General features: G+C 44.8%; 1 protein-coding gene across 2 annotated transcripts in view; it reads left to right on the top strand.

Annotated features, from left to right (window-relative positions):
* LOC142708470 (uncharacterized) overlaps nucleotides 1–26,429 on the top strand; it is a 52,831-nt gene extending 26,402 nt beyond the window's left edge. The window contains exons 2-7 of one of the 2 annotated variants that reach the window (XM_075848396.1): nucleotides 13,812–13,966; nucleotides 19,235–19,414; nucleotides 19,499–19,622; nucleotides 19,744–19,841; nucleotides 20,619–20,667; nucleotides 25,028–26,429. In XM_075848396.1, coding sequence (XP_075704511.1) covers nucleotides 13,844–13,966; nucleotides 19,235–19,414; nucleotides 19,499–19,622; nucleotides 19,744–19,841; nucleotides 20,619–20,667; nucleotides 25,028–25,992 — 1,539 coding nt within the window. In that variant the 5' untranslated portion in view covers nucleotides 13,812–13,843 and the 3' untranslated portion in view covers nucleotides 25,993–26,429. Of the gene's footprint in view, nucleotides 1–13,811; nucleotides 13,967–19,234; nucleotides 19,415–19,498; nucleotides 19,623–19,743; nucleotides 19,842–20,618; nucleotides 20,668–23,617; nucleotides 23,678–25,027 lie in introns of those variants that run through there. The other variant, XM_075848397.1, reaches the window with a different exon arrangement.
* The last annotated feature ends 826 nt before the right edge of the window (nucleotides 26,430–27,255 follow it).

Raw genomic sequence — 27,255 nt, 5'->3', positions numbered from 1 at the left:
CGCCGTGTATATAATGATATATGAGGGGTGAGGAGAAGTCTGGACAGAGGGGTCGCCGTGTATATAATGATATATGAGGGGTGAGGAGAAGTCTGGACAGAGGTCGCCGTGTATATAATGATATATGAGGGGTGAGGAGAAGTCTGGACAGAGAGGTCGCTGTGTATATAATGATATATGAGGGGTGAGGAGAAGTCTGGACAGAGGGGTCGCTGTGTATATAATGATATATGAGGGGTGAGGAGGAGTCTGGACAGAGAGGTCGCTGTGTATATAATGATATATGAGAGGTGAGGAGAAGTCTGGACAGAGGGGTCGCTGTGTATATAATGATATATGAGAGGTGAGGAGAAGTCTGGACAGAGGGGTCGCTGTGTATATAATGATATATGAGAGGTGAGGAGAAGTCTGGACAGAGAGGTCGCCGTGTATATAATGATATATGAGAGGTGAGGAGAAGTCTGGACAGAGGGGTCGCTGTGTATATAATGATATATGAGAGGTGAGGAGAAGTCTGGACAGAGAGGTCGCTGTGTATATAATGATATATGAGAGGTGAGGAGAAGTCTGGACAGAGAGGTCGCTGTGTATATAATGATATATGAGAGGTGAGGAGAAGTCTGGACAGAGGGGTCGCTGTGTATATAATGATATATGAGGGGTGAGGAGAAGTCTGGACAGAGGTCGCTGTGTATATAATGATATATGAGAGGTGAGGAGAAGTCTGGACAGAGGGGTCGCCGTGTATATAATGATATATGAGGGGTGAGGAGAAGTCTGGACAGAGGTCGCCGTGTATATAATGATATATGAGGGGTGAGGAGAAGTCTGGACAGAGAGGTCGCTGTGTATATAATGATATATGAGGGGTGAGGAGGAGTCTGGACAGAGGGGTCGCTGTGTATATAATGATATATGAGGGGTGAGGAGGAGTCTGGACAGAGGGGTCGCTGTGTATATAATGATATATGAGGGGTGAGGAGAAGTCTGGACAGAGAGGTCGCTGTGTATATAATGATATATGAGGGGTGAGGAGAAGTCTGGACAGAGAGGTCGCTGTGTATATAATGATATATGAGGGGTGAGGAGAAGTCTGGACAGAGGGGTCGCTGTGTATATAATGATATATGAGGGGTGAGGAGGAGTCTGGACAGAGGGGTCGCTGTGTATATAATGATATATGAGGGGTGAGGAGAAGTCTGGACAGAGGGGTCGCTGTGTATATAATGATATATGAGGGGTGAGGAGAAGTCTGGACAGAGAGGTCGCTGTGTATATAATGATATATGAGAGGTGAGGAGAAGTCTGGACAGAGGGGTCGCTGTGTATATAATGATATATGAGGGGTGAGGAGGAGTCTGGACAGAGGGGTCGCTGTGTATATAATGATATATGAGGGGTGAGGAGAAGTCTGGACAGAGGGGTCGCCGTGTATATAATGATATATGAGGGGTGAGGAGAAGTCTGGACAGAGAGGTCGCTGTGTATATAATGATATATGAGAGGTGAGGAGAAGTCTGGACAGAGAGGTCGCTGTGTATATAATGATATATGAGGGGTGAGGAGAAGTCTGGACAGAGAGGTCGCCGTGTATATAATGATATATGAGAGGTGAGGAGAAGTCTGGACAGAGAGGTCGCCGTGTATATAATGATATATGAGGGGTGAGGAGAAGTCTGGACAGAGAGGTCGCTGTGTATATAATGATATATGAGAGGTGAGGAGAAGTCTGGACAGAGAGGTCGCTGTGTATATAATGATATATGAGGGGTGAGGAGAAGTCTGGACAGAGAGGTCGCTGTGTATATAATGATATATGAGAGGTGAGGAGAAGTCTGGACAGAGAGGTCGCCGTGTATATAATGATATATGAGGGGTGAGGAGGAGTCTGGACAGAGGGGTCGCTGTGTATATAATGATATATGAGGGGTGAGGAGAAGTCTGGACAGAGGGGTCGCTGTGTATATAATGATATATGAGGGGTGAGGAGAAGCCTAGACAGAGAGGTCGCTGTGTATATAATGATATATGAGAGGTGAGGAGGAGTCTGGACAGAGAGGTCGCTGTGTATATAATGATATATGAGGGGTGAGGAGAAGTCTGGACAGAGAGGTCGCTGTGTATATAATGATATATGAGGGGTGAGGAGAAGTCTGGACAGAGAGGTCGCTGTGTATATAATGATATATGAGAGGTGAGGAGAAGTCTGGACAGAGAGGTCGCTGTGTATATAATGATATATGAGAGGTGAGGAGATGTCTGGACAGAGAGGTCGCTGTGTATATAATGATATATGAGAGGTGAGGAGAAGTCTGGACAGAGGGGTCGCTGTGTATATAATGATATATGAGAGGTGAGGAGAAGTCTGGACAGAGAGGTCGCTGTGTATATAATGATATATGAGAGGTGAGGAGAAGTCTGGACAGAGAGGTCGCTGTGTATATAATGATATATGAGGGGTGAGGAGAAGTCTGGACAGAGGTCGCTGTGTATATAATGATATATGAGAGGTGAGGAGAAGTCTGGACAGAGAGGTCGCTGTGTATATAATGATATATGAGAGGTGAGGAGAAGTCTGGACAGAGAGGTCGCTGTGTATATAATGATATATGAGGGGTGAGGAGAAGTCTGGACAGAGAGGTCGCTGTGTATATAATGATATATGAGGGGTGAGGAGAAGTCTGGACAGAGAGGTCGCCGTGTATATAATGATATATGAGAGGTGAGGAGAAGTCTGGACAGAGGGGTCGCTGTGTATATAATGATATATGAGAGGTGAGGAGAAGTCTGGACAGAGAGGTCGCTGTGTATATAATGATATATGAGAGGTGAGGAGAAGTCTGGACAGAGAGGTCGCTGTGTATATAATGATATATGAGAGGTGAGGAGAAGTCTGGACAGAGAGGTCGCTGTGTATATAATGATATATGAGAGGTGAGGAGAAGTCTGGACAGAGGTCGCTGTGTATATAATGATATATGAGAGGTGAGGAGAAGTCTGGACAGAGAGGTCGCTGTGTATATAATGATATATGAGGGGTGAGGAGAAGTCTGGACAGAGAGGTCGCCGTGTATATAATGATATATGAGAGGTGAGGAGAAGTCTGGACAGAGAGGTCGCCGTGTATATAATGATATATGAGAGGTGAGGAGAAGTCTGGACAGAGAGGTCGCTGTGTATATAATGATATATGAGGGGTGAGGAGAAGTCTGGACAGAGAGGTCGCTGTGTATATAATGATATATGAGAGGTGAGGAGAAGTCTGGACAGAGAGGTCGCCGTGTATATAATGATATATGAGAGGTGAGGAGAAGTCTGGACAGAGAGGTCGCTGTGTATATAATGATATATGAGGGGTGAGGAGAAGTCTGGACAGAGGGGTCGCTGTGTATATAATGATATATGAGAGGTGAGGAGAAGTCTGGACAGAGAGGTCGCTGTGTATATAATGATATATGAGGGGTGAGGAGAAGTCTGGACAGAGAGGTCGCCGTGTATATAATGATATATGAGAGGTGAGGAGAAGTCTGGACAGAGGGGTCGCCGTGTATATACACCTGGAGAGGAGATATCGCCTGGTACTGAGTGAGTGCAGTGTCTCCCTTTACAAGGACTGAGTATAGATTTCTGCTGAATACGAGGGCCACATAGAGACCTGTTGCGTGCCCATTTTGAACTCTGCTTGTTTCCACCCTGGGCTGTCCGCTTGTAATTTGGCATAAATACCATCTGGATAACTACATTGCCTATTGTACTGGCCTGACTGCTTATACTTCACTATCATCTGGCCTCAGTAATAGCTGAATGCGTGTGACGTTACTGCCATCTAGTGGTCGTCCTAGTCCTATCTGTTGTACTGGCCTGACTGCTTACACTTCACTATCATCTGGCCTCAGTAATAGATGAATGCGTGTGACGTTGCTGCCATCTAGTGGTCATCCTAGTCCTATCTATTGTACTGGCCTGACTGCTTATACTTCACTATCATCTGGCCTCAGTAATAGCTGAATGTGTGTGACGTTGCTGCCATCTAGTGGTCGTCCTAGTCCTATCTGTTGTACTGACCTGACTGCTTACACTTCACTATCATCTGACCTCAGTAATAGCTGAATGCGTGTGACGTTGCTGCCATCTAGTGGTCGTCCTAGTCCTATCTGTTGTACTGGCCTGACTGCTTATACTTCACTATCATCTGGCCTCAGTAATAGATGAATGCGTGTGACGTTACTGCCATCTAGTGGTCGTCCTAGTCCTATCTATTGTACTGGCCTGACTGCTTATACTTCACTATCATCTGGCCTCAGTAATAGCTGAATGTGTGTGACGTTGCTGCCATCTAGTGGTCGTCCTAGTCCTATCTGTTGTACTGACCTGACTGCTTACACTTCACTATCATCTGACCTCAGTAATAGCTGAATGCGTGTGACGCTGCTGCCATCTAGTGGTCGTCCTAGTCCTATCTGTTGTATCGGCCTGACTGCTTACACTTCACTATCATCTGGCCTCAGTAATAGCTGAATGTGTGTGACGCTGCTGCCATCTAGTGGTCGTCCTCGTCCTATCTGTTGTACCGGCCTGATTGCTTATACTTCACTATCATCTGGCCTCAGTAATAGCTGAATGCGTGTGACGTTGCTGCCATCTAGTGGTCATCCTAGTCCTATCTGTTGTACCGCCCTGACTGCTCAAACTTCACTATCATCTGACCTCAGTAATAGCTGAATGCGTGTGACGTTGCTGCCATCTAGTGGTCGTCCTCGTCCTATCTGTTGTACCGGCCGGACTGCTTATACTTCACTATCATCTGACCTCAGTAATAGCTGAATGCGTGTGACGTTGCTGCCATCTAGTGGTCGTCCTAGTCCTATCTGTTGTACCGGCCTGACGGCTTATACTTCACTATCATCTGGCCTCAGTAATAGCTGAATGTGTGTGACGCTGCTGCCATCTAGTGGTCGTCCTAGTCCTATCTGTTGTACTGGCCTGACTGCTTATACTTCACTATCATCTGGCCTCAGTAATAGCTGAATGTGTGTGACGCTGCTGCCATCTAGTGGTCGTCCTAGTCCTATCTGTTGTACCGGCCTGACTGCTTACACTTCACTATCATCTGACCTCCGTAATGGCTGAATGCGTGTGGCGTTGCTGCCATCTAGTGGTCCTCCTAATCCTATCTATTGTACCGGCCGGACTGCTTATACTTCACTATCATCTGGCCTCAGTAATAGCTGAATGCGTGTGACGTTGCTGCCATCTAGTGGTCATCCTAGTCCTATCTGTTGTACCGGCCTGACTGCTTATTGTAAAGGATCTGCCAGACACCGCTTCTGTGTCGACGCCTGTGGGTAATCAGTCTGCACCTGCTTCTAAGTCTGAGAGAGTGACTGATCTTCTACCAGGGAGGCTGAGGAGTGGGAGAGCCTATCACAGCCTGGCCAGACGGAGCTAGCTCCTGCCCTCTGTCTATTTATACCTGCATTTTGACCCTGGCTTTACTGACCATACTCCTGCTCTGTGTTTAGTACCTCGTACACTCCTGGTTTGACTCGGCTCGTTCACTACTCTGGTTGCTCACGGTGCTGCCGTGGGCAACTGCCCCATTTCCCTAACTTCTGTGTACCCTCTTTGTCTGTCGTGCACTAATTGAGCGTAGGGACCGTCGCCCAGTTGTACGCCGTCGCCTAGGACGGGCTGTTGCAAGTAGGCAGGGACTGAGTGGCGGGTAGATTAGGGCTCACCTGTCTGTCTCCCTACCCCGTCATTACACTTATACTTCACTATCATCTGGCCTCAGTCATAGCTGAATGCGTGTGACGTTGCTGCCATCTAGTGGTCGTCCTAGTCCTCTCTGTTGCACCACTTTTTTGTTCTATACATTGCACATTCTAATACAATGCTGATGCCGTAACCCTGAAATGTAGGAGACGACCCGCCAGACCTAATCCAGCTCTTCCATCTCTCTCCTTGTCTTGATAATGGACAAATTCCTTCATAGACACGCTCAGCCTCCACGTCTTACTAGGCAATCTCAAGGGACCAACCCTAAAACAGAAACAATGCCGAAGGGAAAAACCGGTAAAGATAAACAGGGGCCTAGACCCCTTCAGACTCCGTCTGCATCGCTGTCTTGTCCTCAGTCACCTGAACTTCTACACTCCGGTGACATCACTCCACCGAACTTATCGCCGGCTGCCAGCCCTATGTCTTCTCCGCTTATGGATCATCATCATTCCACCGCAGTGGCGGAAGAGGTGTCTCGCTTAATGATGCTTTTATTTGACAGGAGACTGGATCTGATTCACACCTCCATCAACTCGGCACTGGCGCAGATTACTGCAAACGCACAAAAAATAGCGGACCTGGAAAACCGCGTGCTGGCATGCGAAACTACAATGTCTGATCTGGAGAACTCGGTGGCTCAACATCAAAATGCAGAAATCATTCTGAGAGACAAGCTGGAGAACCGGGACAGGCGGAACAATCTCCGCTTTGTGGGAATTCCTGAAAGTGTTGTGGGCGATGATCTCATGCAGCTCCTCACGGCAGACCTCCCATCCGCCCTCCAACTGGATCTCACACCGGACCCGTTCAGCATTGAGCATGCTCACAGAATTGGCCCCCCGCGGGGAGAGAGAGAGAGCAGACTTCGCCCAGTGATAGCGAAATATCTGAACTGGGCGATCAAGGAACGTGGCTTACAGACATGCCAGGATCTTGCAGGTCAGGGGATCTAAACTCCTCATCTTCCAGGACTTCTCCTCAGCCGTCTCCTTGAAACGAAAAGCGTTTACGCCAATATGACGTCATCTACACGAGAAGGGAATACGTTTCCAACTTCTGTACCCGGCTAAGCTCAAGGTGACTGAAAATGGCCGAACCGACATCTACGAGGACCCTGGAGCCGCTCGACGTCACTTCCTCAGGGATGTCCCTGACTGACCTGTCATCATCCTGTGATAATTTGGGGACTCTTCTACTTCATGTTTTTCAGTGCCTTTCCGCATGTTGCGTATTTGCACTGTAGCGTTGCTATTCTCTTTTTTATTATGACTTGCATTGCTGATTATTGTTATTATGTGGTGCATATATTGTTCATCTTATTTAACTATGTTTTTCTCTTAACTCAGGTTTTTTCCTACCCCCCTCTTCCCTGGACACGTGTTATCCTCCTAGGTCACTACACCGTGGGATCTACTGCTTGCTGGGACAGTGGACCCCGATTCTGTAACGCTTCGCATCTCCACTCTAAGATCGCCCCTACTGGGATAGGATGAGTGCCCTTTATAGCACTCTAGACACACCTGTCGTCACACCTTCCACACTACGAATGGTCAGCTGGAACGTTGCAGGCTTAAACACTTTTGTCAAGCGTAAAAAGGTCGTAACTCGCTTACAGCGACTGAGACCTCATGTCATCTTCTTACAGGAGACACTGGCGGGAGGGCACGGGGGGTTCACTGAGGGCCCCGTGTCATCTTCTTACAGGAGACGCACTGGCGAGAGGGCGTGGGGGGGTCACTGAGGGCCCCATGTCATCTTCTTACAGGAGACGCACTGGCGAGAGGGCGTGGGGGGATCACTGAGGGCCCCATGTCATCTTCTTACAGGAGACACACTGGCGAGAGGGCGCGGGGGGTTCTATGAGGGCCTCATGGTTGGGTGACTGTTACACGGCCTCTTACACTTCTAAATCTAGGGGGGTGGCGACTCTTTCATAAATCTCTGGACCTGACTGTTCACGATACTCGGACCCGGGGAGACATTTCCTCTACATCGACGCTACTATTAACACGCACAGATATAGTCTGGTTAACATATACGCACCCGTGTACCCGAACGCTGACTTTTACTCCTCTCTTTTCAGTTTCCTATTACAGAGACAAACATACACTCTGATCCTGGGAGGCGACTTTAATCTCACCTTGAACTCAGACATTGACCGTTCCAAGCCGACCACACAGGACCGCGCGGGGGCCTCGGTGCTCCGTACACTCATGGAACACCTATCCTTGTGTGATCCCTGGCGTGTAACCCGCACCTCCTCACGGGAATACACGCACTTCTCGCATGTTCACAACACTCACTCCCGCATTGATTACTTTCTTGTGCCGGATTCCCTTTTCCCATCACTCACTTCAGTAGACCTGACGCCCATATGTATATGAGATCACGCTCCAGTGTGCATGGAATTTACCACGGGCGCTCCAACGTCCTATAGTCGTAATTGGCGGTTCCCTTCCTATCCGTTGGCCTCTGAGGATTTCTGCAAATACCTGACTGTCCACTGGTCTCATTATGTAGATGACAATATTGCCCACCTGGATGATACGGCTCTTTTTTGGTCCACATCTAAGGCGGTTATGAGGGGACACATTATTTCTTATGTTAATTTTAAACGACGGGAATATCGTAAGAAATTTCACTCCTTAAGTACAGACCTTATCAAGGCTCATAAATTACTGGTGGAATCCCGTACTCCTGAGCCTAAAACAGCATATCTGTCTACTAAGTCTCTACTGGAGACCGACCTACAGGGTCAGGCTGGATGGGGCGTGGATATGACCAGTAACAGATATTTTAGATGGGGTAACCGTATCGGCTCTCTGCTGGAAACTTATATACAGGGTCAGGCTGGATGGGGCGTGGATATGACCAGCAACAGATATTTTACATGGGATAACCGTATCGGCTCTCTGCTGGAAACTTATATACAGGGTCAGGCTAGATGGGGCGTGGATATGACCAGTTACAGATCATTTAGATGGGGTAACCGTATCGGCTCTCTGCTGGAGACTTATATACAGGGTAAGGCTGGATGGGGCGTGGATATGACCAGTAACAGATATTTTACATGGGGTAACCGTATCGGCTCTCTGTTGGCAAAGATTCACAGGGCTAAGCGCTCGAATCACAACATTGTGAGATTAGTGGATCCCGTGTCTCGCTCTGAGATTCTGGACTCTGATCTCATCTGACGGGAGTTCGTGAATTATTTTACGGATTTCTATCCAACGACGACATATGATCAGGAGGAAACTAAATCATTCCTATCCAGGCTTCATCTGCCCAAATTGACTGAAGCGAATAGAACCGTGTTAAATACTGATATCACGGAGGTGGAGGTTGCTTTAACAATTTCTAACCTACCCAATAATAAAGCACCGGGTCCTGACGGTCTATCGGCGGAATATTCTAAACTATTGCCTGATATTGTACCGACATTAACGAGGACCTTACAAGCCATATTTAGTGGGGAGACCGACATGCCTGACTTTCATGAGTCCAGGACCATATTGCTTCCCAAACCTGATGGGGACCTAACTCTCCTTTCCTCTTATCACCCGATCTCCCTTTGAAACCAAGACTATAAGCTCCTAACAAAGATCTTGGCTGACCGCCTCCAAACCTTGCTAGGCCCGATCATTGCCCCAACCTAGTTGGGTTTCTTGAGGAATAGACATTCCACTAAAGGTATTTGCCAGGGTGTAGTAGCCACGGTGTCTGCCCTGGACCCCTCCTTCCCAGTGACCATGTTGTTGGGACTAGACCCCTCCTCCCCAGTGACCATGCTGCTGGGACTAGACCCCTCCTCCCCAGTGACCATGCTGCTGGGACTAGACCCCTCCTCCCCAGTGACCATGCTGCTGGGACTAGACACCTCCTCCCCAGTGACCATGCTGCTGGGACTAGACCCCTCCTCCCCAGTGACCATGCTGCTGGGACTAGACCCCTCCTCCCCAGTGACCATGCTGCTGGGACTAGACCCCTCCTCCCCAGTGACCATGCTGCTGGGACTAGACACCTCCTCCCCAGTGACCATGCTGCTGGGACTAGACCCCTCCTCCCCAGTGACCATGCTGCTGGGACTAGACCCCTCCTCCCCAGTGACCATGCTGCTGGGACTAGACCCCTCCTCCCCAGTGACCATGCTGCTGGGACTAGACCCCTCCTCCCCAGTGACCATGCTGCTGGGACTTGACGCGGAAAAGGCGTTTGACTCAGTTTCATGGCCATTTCTCACAGCGGTGTTACAGTCCCGGAACTTCGGGGATCGTTTTCTAACCTTCCTCTCACGCTCACCTGCCTGCTCTGTCACCTCCCTTACTATTAATGGGCTTAACTCGCCTCCTATCCGTATTTTCAGGGGTATGCGTCAGGGGTGTCCTCTCTCAGTTACTTTTTAACCTGTCCCTAGATCCCCTTCTACGTCCCTTTCAGTCCCTAGCATGTTTTCAGGGTATACAAATTGGAGGCTCTCAAATTAAACTATCGGCATTTGCAGCTGATATTTTGCTGTTCATATCCAACCCTGCCTCTACGCTACAACCAATCCTCCAGGATATCTGGTTTTATGGCGCCTTGTCAGGTTTTAAATTTAATATACAAAAATCAGAAGCCCTAATTCTCAAGGGTCCCTCCAGGCCACTCTGGTCTTCGAAGCATGCATTTAAATGGAACTCTGACTACATTCCCTATTTGGGGGTGCGCATCACAAGACAACCATCGCGTTTATACCAACAAAATCTTACTTCCTATGTAGCATGTTTGGAATCTCAGCTTGTGGCTTGGAGACACTTTACTTTATCATTTTTGGGTAGGGCCAATCTATTAAAAATGGTTGTCTTCCCTAAATTGTTATACTTACTACAGTCTTTGCCTATGTACCTGAGAACAGTGGACGTTAGGCGGCTGAATGCTCTCTTCCGAGGGTTCATATGGAACCAGAGGAGACCAAGAGTGAGTCTATGCATACTGCAACAACGTCGTGAACATGGAGGGGTTAACTTTCCCCAGATTCATTTATACAACATGGCAGCTCAACTGCGAGTGATTGGGGATTGGATAACCGGCAGCTCCTGCTTTACTGATTTGACATTAGACCTACAATTTTCCAGACCCATTTCCTTAACTTGCCTTCTACACACTCCCTACTCGGCTCTAACGCCTGATCAACGGGCTAATCCCCTAATCATGTCCGCCTGGAAGACGTGGACCAAGGTCAGACAACACTTAGGATTAAACCCTAGATTCTCCCTACTCCTTCCCCGGACCCATAACTCTGACTTCCAAAGCGCCAATCCCCATGTGGTCATTCGTGGATGGGCTCAGAGGGGGTTGACTTGTATTAGTCAGATAATTAACCTGCTCACTCGCCGTCCCTATTCATTTAATGAACTACGTATTCAATTAGATTTTTGGGGCCAACACCCCTTTTACTACATGCTGGCCTGTAGCTATACTCACAAGGTCATTAGACATTTACAAGATCAAGACTGGGATGACTTCTTCTGTCACTTAACTCCATCTCATCAATGCAGAAAGAGACTAATCACTACATAGTATAATGTTTTAAGACAGCCACTGGACTACGCTAAATCACGATCGGGTGTACTGGGGTGACCACTTAGATGACATCACTCATTACGATATCCTGTCATCTGTAACCACGGCCACCAAATACCTCCCATCAGCCATGTACTGGGAGATGTCTTTTACAATAGCACATAGGGCTTATGTGTCCCCTTACAGGGGCTTCCTCATGGGTAACTCCTCTGACCATTCGTGTTTAAAGTGTGGAGCGCCGCAGGCAGACCTGTTACATTGCCTCTGCTCATGCCCAACTATTGGTGAGTTTTGGCGAAAATGTCAATGTTTTGTGTCAAACACCCTGTCCATACAATGCCCCTCAACCCAGAAGTGGGGTCTCTTTGGGATCCTGCCACCTTCCATGCTCTATATCCCGAACCATCAGAAAAACCTGCTGTACTCTGTCTCTGTGGCTGCTAGGAAGGAGATTCTCCAGGTCTGGATAACTAACACCCCCCCCCCCCCCACACATGGTATCTTCCTGGAGAAACTCTTATCTATTCCGCATGGATTGGGTGGAAACCTCCCTCCGGAAAGAGCACAAAACTGAGGGATTTTTAAGTTGTAGGAGAATTTCATACCTCTCCTACCACTTCAAATTAAACAAAAGCTGATTGCATGTTTTGGCTCCACAACCTGGTACCTGGAGCATCCGTTGTCTGGTGTGACACCAATCAGGCTATGAATCCTGTACATCAGTGTGGAATTGTGGTACTGCGGGGGATACACGTGTCCATCCTCTTCCCCCCCCCCCCTCCCTCTTCTATCCTTCCCTTTTCTTTATGGTCTCCTTTCTGTGTTACATCTCCTATGAACATTGATACTCCTTTTTTTTATTTTAATTTTTTTTAATTTTTTTGGGGTAAAACCTCTCGTACCGTTCTAACGAGGATCCTCTGTAATAATTTATATGACTTGTAGGATATATTTTCTGCAACATATTGATATCAGTGTTCAGAGATGTTATTGCCTTGGGACATGCTGTTGAATTTTTGAATATTCGTTTATTTGTCTGTAATTGTTGGAAAATAAAAATACATACTTTAAAAAAAATAAAAAAGGCCACTTATAATGTGGTGACAGAGCCTCTTTATTACTAGGACCACTGTTATCTACATTACAGCGCTGATCACATTATGTACAATATAGGCCACTTCTAATGTGGTGACAGAGCCTCTTTAAAGGCATGGTGTCGCCCCAAAAACATGTTTTTTTTTTAAAATTTAAACATTTAGTGTGTGGGTGATTAAACATTGTTCAAATTTTTTTTATTTTTTTCGCGAGTCAGGAAATATTATAAATTTTTTCAAATTTATAATACTACCCATTTTTGGTCACTAGATGGAGCTGTTTGGAGCTAGTTCCCAAAATTGCAGCATTGCAACATTGGGTTAAAAGCTATCGCTCTAGTGAGCTCTCAGCATCCCCCCCTCCTTTATCCTGGCTAGTGCCGGGATAAACGAGGGGTTTGAAAGGTTTAACCTCCTACACTGTGTGTCGCCATTTTTTGAGGTAACCCACAGTGTAGTAGGTTTACATGCAGTAGTAAACACACACAAACACTAACATACATTGAAATCTCTTACCTGCTCCTGCCGCCGCGGCCCGTCCGCTCCCTTTGCTGCCGCTGTTCCATGTGCACTTGTCCGGAAGCCGCGACCGGAAGTAGTAATATTACTGTCCAGCCGCGACTTCCGGTCCACAGGAAAATGGCGCCGGACGGCGCCAATTTCGAATAGGACTGTGTGGGAGCGGCGCATGCGCAGTTCCCACACAGACGCCGTACACGGCAGTCAATGGGACGGGAGCCGTTCGCAGTCCCTATGGGACTGTGGCTGCCGTATTCCATGTCTGTGTGTGTCGTTAATCGACACACACAGAAATGGAACAAAAAATGGCAGCCCCCATAGGGAAGAAAAAGTGTGAAAATAAGAAACAGTAAAACACAAACACACAAATGTAAATAAACGTTTATATTAAGGCACTAACATCTTTAACATATAAAAAAATTATTTGTGATGACACTGTTCCTTTAAGTGAAATCCAAGCCTAAGCTGCTGTAGAACCTCTTGATGCACAAAGCTCATGTCAAACACTGATTACATAGTGTGTAGCATATATTCTGAGGTGACAGAAAAATAGTGTGCCCTGCAGCTCCTCCCCGGCATGACCCGCAGCTCCTCCCTGGTATCAGTCATGTCAGGCTTTTATTGTCTGCTCAGCTATTTCCTCATCAGGTAGGTCGGAAGAAGCCTGTTCTTATAGGTGTGTGACCTGCATGTATCAGACATTTATGATATATTCGGTGTATAATTATCGGTGCCGGTCATGCGCCTTTATTCCATGTGGTGGAGGCTCGGAGAACCGGTTTCTCTCAATAAGTGATGTTCTGTATTTCACACATGATGTCGTCTCCTGTATGATTCTCTCCTCTTCTCATATAGCCGCCTGCAGTACTACAACCTCCAGAGGATCCATGTTCTCATCCAGAACGTTCCTTCTCCTGAATGACCCACCAATGATGGACAAGGACAGCAATGAGGTGACCACAAGAATATTAAACTTCACCCTGGAGATCATCTACCTGCTGAGCGGAGAGGTAAACGTTTCTATATTTCTATGTTCTTTATTCTATTATGTAACAAGTCACACGAAGGAGGAAGAAGCCAGTGTCCTGTATACCATCTACGAGACCTTCCAAGTAACGGGAAGAAGTGAAGGTCAGCCAGCAATATGGTCCGTTATGTGCATGATGATAGTAATGTAGAGTAATGAGAATAGGAAGTATGAAAAAAGGTACCATGCACACCAGTAGTAGTTATACAAAGGTTGATTTTAATAGTTTCGCCAGTATCAATGCAATGTTTCGGTCAGATCCTTGACCTTCATCAGGCCCTGTAGTATCCTGGGTTCTGCAAAATGACGCTTAGCGGTCAGCCGCCATTTCGCAGGACCCAGGATACTACATGGCCTGATGAAGGTCAAGGATATAACCGAAACATTGCACTGATACTGGCGAAACTATTAAAATCAACCTTTGTATATCTACTACTGGTGTGCATAGTACCTTTTTTCATATTGTACGGGTTGGGCCCCTATGCATTCACCCATACGAAAACCTAGTGTGGTCTGAACACTCTTAAATCGAGATTAGTAAGTAGTCACTTTGTAACCAGGAGGAGAAAGACCACAGGAACCAGGAGAATCACATGGCCGGAGTCTGTCCTGGAGACGAGGATTTCTACCACTAGTCTGACCTCTATATAGAAACATAGAAGAGGATGGCAGGAGGAGAATCACATGGCCGGAGTCTGTCCTGGAGACGAGGATTTCTACCACTAGTCTGACCTCTATATAGAAACATAGAAGAGGATGGCAGGAGGAGAATCACATGGCCGGAGTCTGTCCTGGAGAGGAGGATTTCTACCACTAGTCTGACCTCTATATAGATACATAGAAGATGACGGCAGGAGGAGAATCACATGGCCGGAGTCTGTCCTGGAGACGAGGATTTCTACTACTAGTCTGACATCTATATAGAAACATAGAAGATGACGGCAGGAGGAGAATCACATGGCCGGAGTCTGTCCTGGAGACGGGGATTTCTACCACTAGTCTGACCTCTATATAGAAGATGACGGCAGGAGGAGAATCACCTGGCCGGAGTCTGTCCTGGAGACGAGGATTTCTACCACTAGTCTGACCTCTATATAGAAACATAGAAGATGACGGCAGGAACCAGGAGAATCACATGGCCGGAGTCTGTCCTGGAGGCGAGGATTTCTACCACTAGTCTGACCTCTATATAGAAACATAGAAGATGACGGCAGGAACCAGGAGAATCACATAGAAAATGACGGCTTTCCACAAGTGGTGCATCTTGTTGGCGCTTATGTTATTGCCTCTTTAAGTTTCTCTTAGTATAGATATCGGATGATACCAGGCAGATTTACACTCACTGTTGATTTTCCAACCACATCGGCTGAAAGGCTGTTCCAAACATCTACTACTCTTTCAGCCTGTGGCCTACAAAAGTTAGAGTAAGCAGCAGGGCAGGCAGCCAATGGCGCTCTACTCCACGGCCAGACAGATGCAGCTCCGTGTCTTGGCCCACTGGAGGATCCACTGGTCCTCTGGTGGGCCAGGCCGTCGTCACTGTGTGGGGGCACTGTTATTGTGTGCCACATAAAGAGGGAAGTAAAGTGTATGGACCACAAATGGGTGCTATTACTGCATGTGACCAAAGGTGAGCACTATTATTTTGTGGGGACTCTATTACTGCGTACATTACAAAGGGGGTAACTATTACTGGGTGGGGTGCACTTTCGCTGTTTAGGGGGCAGTATTACCTCATGGTGTGCTAATGCTATACAGGGCACTATTAGGGGATAGTATAACTGTTTGGGGCAATTTTACTGTACGGGGCACAAAGGGTGCATTACTGTGTGTGATACCAATAGGGGCACTATTACTTGGTGGTGATACTCTGCAGAGCACCAGTGTAGTCCGGATATGTGACCTCTGTATGGGCACTGTATTGTGATTATATTCTGCAGAGAACCAGAGTAGAAAAACCTGAAGAGGAGAAATGATACAGCGCCTGCAGGTCATCTATTCACAAAGTGGTGAAATATTGTGTTGGAAAAGTGCTCACCTGAGTGGGTTGTGAAAACAACAGGCACAACCCTGGGGTGTGTATGAAAAAATGTACATCAGCTGCAGCTCGACTCCGACGGGTGGTAAACCAACTAAAGCGAAGGAGAAACAAGAGGAACCTCTGAAAGCTCTGCTGAAACAGAAGCCCGCAATAGTGGTCGTATTTAATATAGCATATAATATGGCAAGATGACTTTTGTTGTGGCTATGTGTTTCGATGCTGGACTAGCGTTTTTCTCTGGCGAGTAATACAGAGTTATAAAGTAACACACTTATATAGCAGGTACAAAACTGTAAAAAAAAAAAAACGCCAAACGCCCTCATGACCCCACATGAGGTCAAATGGAGGAGGATGACAGATCGGGTTAAGAACTAATGTGAACAGAGGACACAAACCTAGAATACCACATGAAAGTGTGCAGTGATGAAATCAACCAGCAGAGCGAGCTCCCAGCATAATATACGTATAATAAATATAATATGATGTAATGTAGATAATTGTTTAAAAAGGAGGAAGGTGTAGATAGAGATAGATATATATATATATATATATATATATATATACACACACACACACACTTACACACTTACACACTTACACACACACACTTACACACACTTGAATAGATACATGCGTCCGTCTTGTCAGCGTAGTAGCGTGGAGAGATCGTGCCGGAGAACACTGCAGAGATAGGAAACAAATAGAAGTGAGAAGCCGGCCAGAGCGGGACTCGTCCAGGCAACCAAAGGACGTATGAGAGCCGCGCAGGGGAGAGAACCCGAGGACCACACGCTTCCGAGAACACCGTCAAGTTGTCCGTGAAGCTATCCGAGGCAAATGAAGAGAAACTTCTACTGTAAATGCCACACATAACAATCCTGCCGCCCACCTGGATAGCAAAGGTTATAAAAAGATGATTTACTTAGAAAATAGCAAAAGCAGGCTAGGTATCCTGTGTACCAGTGCAGTCCTGATTGTGACCCCCGGATGGGAACTGTATGGTGGTATTTTTGGTTATATTGGTCTCTGTGGGTGGTAGATATGTGGTTTTTGTGTGAGGGTCTTATTTGGTCCTTGTATAGTGGTATTATTAGGTAAGTGTATGAATTATTTAGAGATGTGCTATCATATTGCTTTTTATTGGGGACCTTCTTGTTTAGGGCAGGGCTGATGCATTTATGGATAGATTCCCACAGTGCTGATTTTTATTATAAAGTAATATTCCGTGGACTGCTGAGACGGTGGAGCCAAGTCATTATGTTATACAAGTTGTCTTAGAGCTGTACTGTCTGCAATACAGATTTCTTATTTTGTTATTTGGGGGGGCATATGCCTTTTGCGCTTGTGCCCTTGATATTTAAACACCCCAGAAACGCCACTGAATCAATCCTAGGACTTGTTCTATTTTATCAATGTCTTCTTGTAGGCGAGGTCTTCAGACTAACCCCAGTAATTCAGCTTTCTACACCAACATAGAAAGGAATTCTTTACTGTAAGAGCAGTCACACTATATAACCTCTACTGTAAGAGCAGTCACACTATGGGACCTCTACTGTAAGATCAGTCACACTATGGAACCTCTACTGTAAGAGCAGTCACACTATGGAACCTCTACTGTAAGATCGGTCACACTATGGAACCTCTACTGTAAGAGCAGTCACACTATGGAACCTCTACTGTAAGATCGGTCACACTATGGAACCTCTACTGTAAGAGCGGTCACACTATGGAACCTCTACTGTAAGATCAGTCACACTATGGAGCCTCTACTGTAAGAGCAGTCACACTATGGAACCTCTACTGTAAGAGCAGTCACACTATGGAACCTCTACTGTAAGAGCAGTCACACTATGGAACCTCTACTGTAAGAGCAGTCACACTATGGAACCTCTACTGTAAGAGCAGTCACACTATGGAACCTCTACTGTAAGAGCAGTCACACTATGGAACCTCTACTGTAAGAGCGGTCACACTATTGAGCCTCTACTGTAAGAGCGGTCACACTATTGAGCCTCTACTGTAAGAGCAGTCACACTATGGAACCTCTACTGTAAGAGCGGTCACACTATGGAACCTCTACTGTAAGAGCGGTCACACTATGGAACCTCTACTGTAAGAGCAGACACACTATGGAACCTCTACTGTAAGAGCGGTCACACTATAGACCCTCTACTGTAAGATCGGTCACACTATGGAGCCTCTACTGTAAGAGCGGTCACACTATGGAACCTCTACTGTAAGATCGGTCACACTATGGAACCTCTACTGTAAGATCGGTCACACTATGGAACCTCTACTGTAAGATCAGTCACACTATGGAACCTCTACTGTAAGATCAGTCACACTATGGAACCTCTACTGTAAGATCAGTCACACTATGGAACCTCTACTGTAAGAGCGGTCACACTATGGAACCTCTACTGTAAGAGCGGTCACACTATGGAACCTCTACTGTAAGATCGGTCACACTATGGAACCTCTACTGTAAGAGCGGTCACACTATGGAACCTCTACTGTAAGAGCGGTCACACTATGGAGCCTCTACTGTAAGAGCGGTCACACTATGGAACCTCTACTGTAAGAGCGGTCACACTATGGAGCCTCTACTGTAAGAGCGGTCACACTATGGAACCTCTACTGTAAGATCGGTCACACTATGGAACCTCTACTGTAAGAGCGGTCACACTATGGAACCTCTACTGTAAGAGCGGTCACACTATGGAGCCTCTACTGTAAGAGCGGTCACACTATGGAGCCTCTACTGTAAGAGCGGTCACACTATGGAACCTCTACTGTAAGAGCGGTCACACTATGGAGCCTCTACTGTAAGAGCGGTCACACTATGGAGCCTCTACTGTAAGAGCAGTCACACTATGGAACCTCTACTGTAAGAGCGGTCACACTATGGAGCCTCTACTGTAAGAGCGGTCACACTATGGAACCTCTACTGTAAGAGCGGTCACACTATGGAGCCTCTACTGTAAGAGCGGTCACACTATGGAGCCTCTACTGTAAGAGCAGTCACACTATGGAACCCCTACTGTAAGAGCAGTCACACTATGGAATTCTCTGCCTGAGGAAGTTGCCATGCATAATTCACTAATAGAGTATAAACGGGTCCTGGATGTCCTTCTTGAGTGTAATAATAGAAGTTATCTGTACTAGATTTATGGGAATGTTTTCCCTAAGTGTCTCTCTCTCCATACACAGGACTACACAATAGTGAAGAAGACATCGGGGGACTGTGTGGCCCCCAGCAGTCATGAGTCAAAAGGATGGAGCCAGAGCCCCATCATAGAGCCCGCTCCTCACTCCCGGATACATGAGCGGAACAATAAGCAGAAGATCCTAGAACTTCTCCACAAGATGGCGGAGCTGCTGACTGGAGAGGTGACGCTGCTGGGAATGCTGGGAAATTATACCGTAGGATCACTGGAGGAGTCTGGGTAATGACTGTATCATTGTGTGTGTCAGGTTCCTATAAGGTGTCAGGACGTCGCGGTCTATTTCTCCATGGAGGAGTGGGAGTATGTAGAAGAACACAAGGATCTGTACGAGGAGGTCATGATGGAGGACTACCAGCCCCTCACATCACCCGGTAAGAGGAGACCTTCTTTGGTTATGGTAGAAAGACCCAGTTTGAGGATCACCCAGATTCACCCATCATCTAATCACCATATATAAACAATGTATTCAGTCACTGTGTTTATTTCCTATAGATTGGTTCAGTCCGAGAAATCTACTAGAGAGATGTCCCAGTCCTCTATATCCCCAGGATTGTCCTGCGGAAAAGCAAAATGTCCCCCTGGATTATCAGGTAGGTCAAGCTGAAATTTCTGAAAATCCTCCACTGATGTAATGAAGCTTTCTATTAGACTTGTCAGCAGCAATGCAGGATATGCTCGATTTCATCTGTGAGTTGGTGGCTGCAAATGGTTTCTGGTTTTCATAAAAGATTGTGCTGAACTTCCACCAGTTTGGACATCACTTGGAAATAAATATTCAATGTGAATAAATGTAAAGTTTTTCTAGTGTACAGCACAATGCCATTCAGCTGCTTCTAAGGCTAACAGAAAACTGTCATGTATTAAAAGAGTTGACTCATTTTCATGACATTATCTTGCTGCTTTGCAAAACATTAGTGCAGCCTCATCTAGAATATACAGTAAGTTCTGGGCACCAGAGACATCTAAGTAAGACATGTTAAAACTGTATAATAAACGCAAGATATACTGAAAGTAGCTTTTCACAGTAAGGTCACCAATCTCTGGCTGGAGGAAAGCAGGTTATATCCACAGCGGCCATAAAATGTTTCTTTACTGTAAAAGCTGTGTTGTTGCTTAATAATCTAAGAACTGGTGTTAATGAACACAGCCGTCCCCTGCGAGAGAGGCCTACGGCTGTCTGCTACATACAGCCGTCCAGTACGAGAGTGCCTAACACCCACATCCTGTGGATATGTCTAAGATGGGAAAACTCTTAAGTTGCTATGTAAAATATAGGGCAGGTTGGTTCATGCCTTCCAGGGGTTTTTGACATAGGATAAACTAGGGTTCTTTTTTCTTTTTCCTCATGTTCTATGGGATCCTTGCAGGAAAGATATCGTGGAACAACAAGTGGACCCATATCAGTGTCAGTGATAGGTAAGAGCCTTTCATAAATCTTGTGATTGATTCTACCTTTATAAATTCAGGACTGACTTTACCGAAAATGTCCTGATTTCCAATAGAGGAGAATATATGGCATGTCTGTTTCTGAAGTCCTTGTCCAGTCACTTGAATCAGTTGGTATCAGCGCGTTATTTTACTGTAAGGCTCAGAGGAAAATTATTTGATATTTTTTCAAAACCATGTTGTGTATCTGGACTGAACCTTGGTATGTTGTGTATTTAGACTAGACCTGGTTAAGGCAGTGGATGTTGTGTATCTAGACTGGACCTGGTTAAGGTCCTGTATGTTGTGTATCTGGACCGAACTGGGGTAAGACTGTGGATGTTGTGTTTCTAGACTGAACCTGGGTAAGGCCTCATTCACACAACCGTGCCCGTAATCATGGTCCGTGAATACGAGCACGGCCGGCCGCGGACAGCCATCTGCATTTGCAGTCTGTGCTCCCATATAAAGTATGGGAGCACGGTCGATAAAAAGCAAAAAATAGGACATGTCCTATCTTTTACAGAGGCTTTCTACGGCATGGACACCTTCCCATAAATATACAGGTAGGTGTCCGTTGGCCATAGAAATTAATGGGTCCGTAATGAAGAACGAAATCTACGATTGTGTGCATGGGCCTAAGACTGTAGATGTTGAATATATAGACTGGACCTGGGTAAGGATATGGATGTTGTGTATCTGGACTGGACCTGGGCATGTTGTGTATCTGGACTGGACCTGGGCATGTTGTGTATCTGGACTGGACCTGGGCATGTTGTGTATCTGGACTGGACCTGGGCATGTTGTGTATCTGGACTGGACCTGGGCATGTTGTGTATCTGGACTGGACCTGGACATGTTGTGTATCTGGACTGGACCTGGACATGTTGTGCATCTAGATTGGACCGGGTCATGTTGTTGTGTATCTGGACTAGACCGGGGCATGTTGTTGTGTATCTGGACTGGACCGGGTCATGTTGTGTATCTGGACTGGACCGGGGCATGTTGTTGTGTATCTGGACAGGGCGTTTGATACAGTGCGACATAAAAGGTTGATACATAAAAAGAGAATGCTGCAGCTGGGGGAAAATATATATGGAAAGAGGTAACTGGCTCAGTGATAAAACACAGGGTGACCATCAATGTTACATGCGCAGATTGGGTCCATTTACATGGTAGTTCCCACAAAGCACGCTACACGTACAGCACGGGTATGGTGCTAGCACAGGAGCTGTGCTCGTACCATCTGCAGCGGATTTCGGCTGTACATTACAGTTTATACTCTTATGGCCCGGATTGGTGGTAACTCTGATTCCAGCCTTTTAACCCTACAGATCCTGCAGTGAACAGCAACTGTATCAGCTAACCAGTTAGGCAGACTCAGGGGGCTCCCTCTGTCACCCCTATCGGCGCTCCATCGATTTGATTGCGGGGGGCCAATAGGTTTCCGTGGCAGACAGGGGCCTAATAAACGTCATATGTGTATGCCTATTAGGCCCTGCCAAAGGCATAATATACTGCATTACTGTAGTGTTGCAGTGTATTATCAAGGAATCACATAGTCAAGTCCCATAGTGAAACTGAGATTAATAATAGAAACAGTTCAAATATTGAAAATGTAAAAAAAAAAATCTAAACCATTACAGATTATTTTATTATGTAAAAAAAATCATATGGTGCATAGGAAGAAATCTGTCTGGGCGTGGCTAGGGGAGAGTGGGCGGAGCTAGCAGCAGCTCATGAATATGCTGGACTCCCCTCTGCATGTAAGTTCTCAGAAATTGCTTCACTAAAAAAATTAAGTGACAGACCGCTGAAGTCCGCATGTCTGTCACTACATTATACTGAATGGTTGTCATGTAATACTTACGTTAACTCTCCGGCAGTGGTCGAGGAAGGGTAGTCTGGCCGGCTGCTACTTCGCCCTCCAAACCCAGCAGTTTGCCAAGAGTTCTGGGTGCAGTTCCAATCTGAAAGGGGTTGTCGCTGATTAAATCCGTTCAGAGGCTTAATAGGATCTGATAAACGTTGCAATACATAGGTATTGCAGTGTATTGTACCAGCGAACGCTTGTTTAACCAGTTCAGGACCGTGCTATTTTGATCCTTCAGGACCAGACACCGTTTAGCTCTTTTTACACTCATTAGTTAAATGGCTATAACTTTTTAATTTGTTGGGCTAGCAACGTGATTTTTGCTTTGTTTTTTCCGTAGACAATGCAGGTTTTTTGTTTTTTTTTGGTCATTTTTATACACATCCTTTTTGCAATTTTAGAATTTTTAGGCTTAAAGTTTGAAAATAATAGTAAAACAAATAAGCTTTTTTACTTTTTAGCTATTTTTTCTGGTAATAACATAGTTTTACCCTAAAATATATATATGCAAAAAATGGAGCTTCAAACAATAGCGCTGCTAACATCCAATAGAGGAGAATCCAGTAGTTCAAAACAAGACTACATTTATTAGTACAAACATATAAGTATTTGACCTGATGAAGACGCCGGTTCGGCGTAGAAACGCGTAGTCTGTTTTTTGTTTGTTCTAATAAATGTAGTCTTGTTTTGAACTACTGGACTCTCTTCTATTGGATGTTAGCAGCGCTATTTTTTGAAGCTCCATTTTTTTGTATATATATATATATATATATATATATATATATATATACCCCCAGCGGTTCCCCTATTCAGGAGGCCGCTTCTTCTAACCCAGCTGCAGCTTCATCCTTTACATCTGTACCATTGTTGTGCTTGTTGCAGCACAACTCCAATAAGTGAGCAGTTATCAATTCACATTGTCTTGCTCTACCTTTACCAAATGTGACCTGCACCATGTTGGCACTGTGTGTTTTTTAACTCTCTCTCCAGGTTTACCCTAAAAAAATACCTTTTATTTGTGATAGTCATTGCCTACTGTAAATTTTAATATATTACATGTCTATTTTAGGGTAATTGGCTCAGGTCTAGCGTTACGACAATGATTGGTGGGGGCAAAGTTTTTCTGGGGTGGGTATTTTATGTGTATTATTATTAATTTGTTTTTGCACTTTACTTTTATTTTTTTATTACTATGGTCTGTTCCTCAAAGGTCAGAAAATACCTTTTTTTTTTTTTTTTTTTTTTTTCTTTCTTTTGCACCATGTTTTTCCACTATAACTGGGGCTGCACAGCAGTCCCAGTTACAGGGGAAATTAGCCCTCTCATAGTTATTATTGCCACTAATAGGGCTAGTTAGACCCACCAGCAGTCTGCCACGAACGGCATCCCGGTGATCATGTGATCAGTCACTGGCTGTGTTCATTATCACTGCCTCTATTCATATACACAGTGCTCATTGCGAAAGCTGCTTCTATCTTCTCCTCAGGGTCCCCGGCAGTCAGTGACTGCCGGAGACCCGACATTCAGCTGCCCGATCGCTCGAGCAGCAAGCTATATACAGCGCAGGTTTTAGCCTATGGCATGGGTTTTAAGGACCCCGACCGCCGGCTGTAAATTCACAGCCAGCGGTCGGGAACAGGTTAAGTCTCTTAGGAAGACTTCACAAAATAATGTAGAAAACTGCTAAAGTTTTTTAATATACAAAGAAATTAAAAAATATTAAAGGTTCAAAAATCACCTTTTTCCCACTCCCCCCCCCCCCCCCCAAAGTAATGTAAGAAATAAAAAAATCTAATTTGTATCGCCGTGTCTGTAAAATTCAACACTATTATAAAATCATACTATTAAAACATTTTTTTTTTAAATTCATGCCAGAATTGCTTTTTTGTGGTCACCCTACCTCCCAAATAAAATGTGATCAAAAAGTCGCATGTTACCCAAAATGGTACCAATAAAAACTACAGCTTGCCCCCCCCCCAAAAAAAATTAAAGTAGAACATCATATAGAAAACAATATCAATTTGGCGCTACCAAAATCTTATTGACTCGTAGACCTGTCATTTTAACCGCATGGTAAATGACTTAAAAACAAAAACAATGGAGGAATCATTTTTTTTCCCCATTCCACCCCACAAAAAAAATTCTTGCAGTTTCCTAGCACATTATATGGTACATTAAATGGTGCCATTAAAAAATACAACCTGTACTGCAAAAGACAAGTGCTGGTCGGGCTATGTTGACAGGAAATGAAAAAAGTTATAACTTTTGGAAGGTGGGGAGGAAATAAAACAGTAAATTGCTGCGATACCAAGGGGTTAGTAATTTTGTGTGTAACTTTGAAAAGGAGAACCTCTAATCTGGATTTGTTGACTGTATGTGGATACATGTTTTGCTCACTGTATAGATTTTTCACATAGAAATGATAAAATATCAATTATTTTGTTTGGGAATAATGTTTGTTTGTTTTTGTTTTTTTAGGTAAAGACTGGACTATACAGTCAGGAGTAACCCCATTTTCATGTCCTCAATGTGGGAAGTGGTTTAAGCTTAAACATCATCTTGAGGGATTGCAGAGAGATTGCACAGGGGAGAAACCATTTTCATGTTCAGAATGTGGGAAATGTTTTATGCATAAATCAGATATTTTCAGACATCGGAGAACTCACACAGGGGAGAAGCCATATTCATGTTTGGAATGTGGAAAATGCTTTATGCGTAAAGATTCTTTGGAAAGACATCAGAGAATTCACACAGGAGAGAAACCGTATTCATGTTTGGAATGTGGAAAATGTTTTACAGATAAATCCGCTCTTGTTGAACATCTGAGAATTCATACAGGAGAGAAGCCATATTCATGTTCAGAATGTAAGAGGTGTTTTATCCATAAATCAAGACTTGTGGAGCATCTAAGAAGTCACACTGGGGAGAAGCCATTTTCATGTTCAGAATGTGGGAAATGTTTTCGTCAGAAATCTGATTTTGTTAAACATCAGAAAATTCACACAGGGTTGAAACCATATTCATGTTCAGAATGTGGGAAGTGTTTTACCCATAAATTATCTCTTGTTGAACATCTGAGAACTCACACTGAGGAGAAGCCATTTTCATGTCCTGAATGTGGGAAGTGTTTTACCCATAAATCAAGTTTTGTGGAACATCTAAGAAGTCACACAGGAGAGAAGCCATTTTCTTGCTTAGAATGTGGGAAATGTTTTAGCAAGAAATCATATCTAGTTAAACATCAGAGAATTCACACAGGGGAGAAGCCATATTCATGTTCAGAATGTGGGAAATGTTTTATTACTAAAGCTAAACTGAAGGATCATTTAAGAACTCACACAGGAGAGAAGCCATTCTCATGTTCTGAATGTGGAAAATGTTTTCGCCAGAAATCGAGTCTTGTTAAACATCACAGAAATCACTCAGGGAAGAAGCCACTTTAATGCTCGTTTTTTTTTTGTTTTTTTTTTTAATTTTTATCTGCAGTACATAACAAAAATATATAACAATCTTGTACAAATAGCTTATACAGAATAAAAACATACAACATTTTAATGTATAAACCAGAATTTTCACCTGCCCACCCCACCCACCTCTGTGTCAGAGTATAGGAAAACAAAATTATGATACTAAGGAAATAGTTTTCTTCTTTATAGGTAAAGAGTCAATGCACAATTTCCAGCTTTTCCTGAAATATCTTCAATTTGCTCCAATTGACAGTATCCATTTTTTTTTATATAACAATATTGAAAATACAAAGTTACTCTATAATGATATTGTGGGGTACCTCTGGAGACAGCCAATACCTAGCAATAAGCTTTCTTGCGGCATAGAGCAATTTCTTTATTACACTACATTTTCTCGTAGTAATATTATAATATCTGAGACACAAAGAAAACAATGTGCTTTCAGGAAATAAATGATAATTAATGCAATGAGACTTCTCTATCCTACATTTCGGGCATCTGCGCTACAGCTCATTTTAGCAAGGAGTTTAGGAGTCAGGTATAGTTGATGTACAATAAAGAGTTGAGATTGCAAATAAGCTAAACTAGGCTACCGTTTTGGAATATTCCTAAGGCATTGTGTCCAAGATTCATCAGACAAGCCACCTAGATCCCTACACCACTTTGACTAAGGCCCCATGCACACGACCATAATATTTATCTGTAATTACAGACCCATTCATTTCTATGGGCTACGAACACCTTTGCGTATTTTTACGGATGGGTGTGCATTCCGTAGAAATGATTGTAAAATATAGAACATTTCCTAGTCTTGTTTGAAAATTACGGCACAGTCTCCCCATAGAAGTCTATGGTCACTTTTGTAATTACGGACGGCTACGCATGTGCACCGTAATTAAGGAAGCATTGCTAGGCGATACCAGGTTTGCAGATGTTGCATGTCATTTGTGGTTTTCTTTTTGCGGATACTGTTCTGTATATGCGGATAAGTTGCGGATGACTACGGATCCGTATTTACGGACAGTATTTACAGATAGATGAAAGTATGGTCGTGCGCATGGGTCCTTAGATCTATGAAGATAATTAAATAAAAACAAATATATAAAGTTTGTTTAATAATGGCTATGGTGACCCATGAGGAATTCAGATAAAGTAAAATATATCATCTTCATCTATCACGGTTTGTGGGTATGTGGACCCGCTATGCTGCACCGCCGTAGCAGGGAGGCAGCTGGCCAA

Source organism: Rhinoderma darwinii, unplaced genomic scaffold (genome assembly GCF_050947455.1).
Source record: "Rhinoderma darwinii isolate aRhiDar2 unplaced genomic scaffold, aRhiDar2.hap1 Scaffold_3948, whole genome shotgun sequence".
In the NCBI taxonomy this organism is placed as follows: domain Eukaryota; kingdom Metazoa; phylum Chordata; class Amphibia; order Anura; family Rhinodermatidae; genus Rhinoderma; species Rhinoderma darwinii.
The sequence above is the reverse complement of the archived record's forward strand: the minus strand, read 5'-3'. Positions and strand labels throughout refer to the sequence as shown.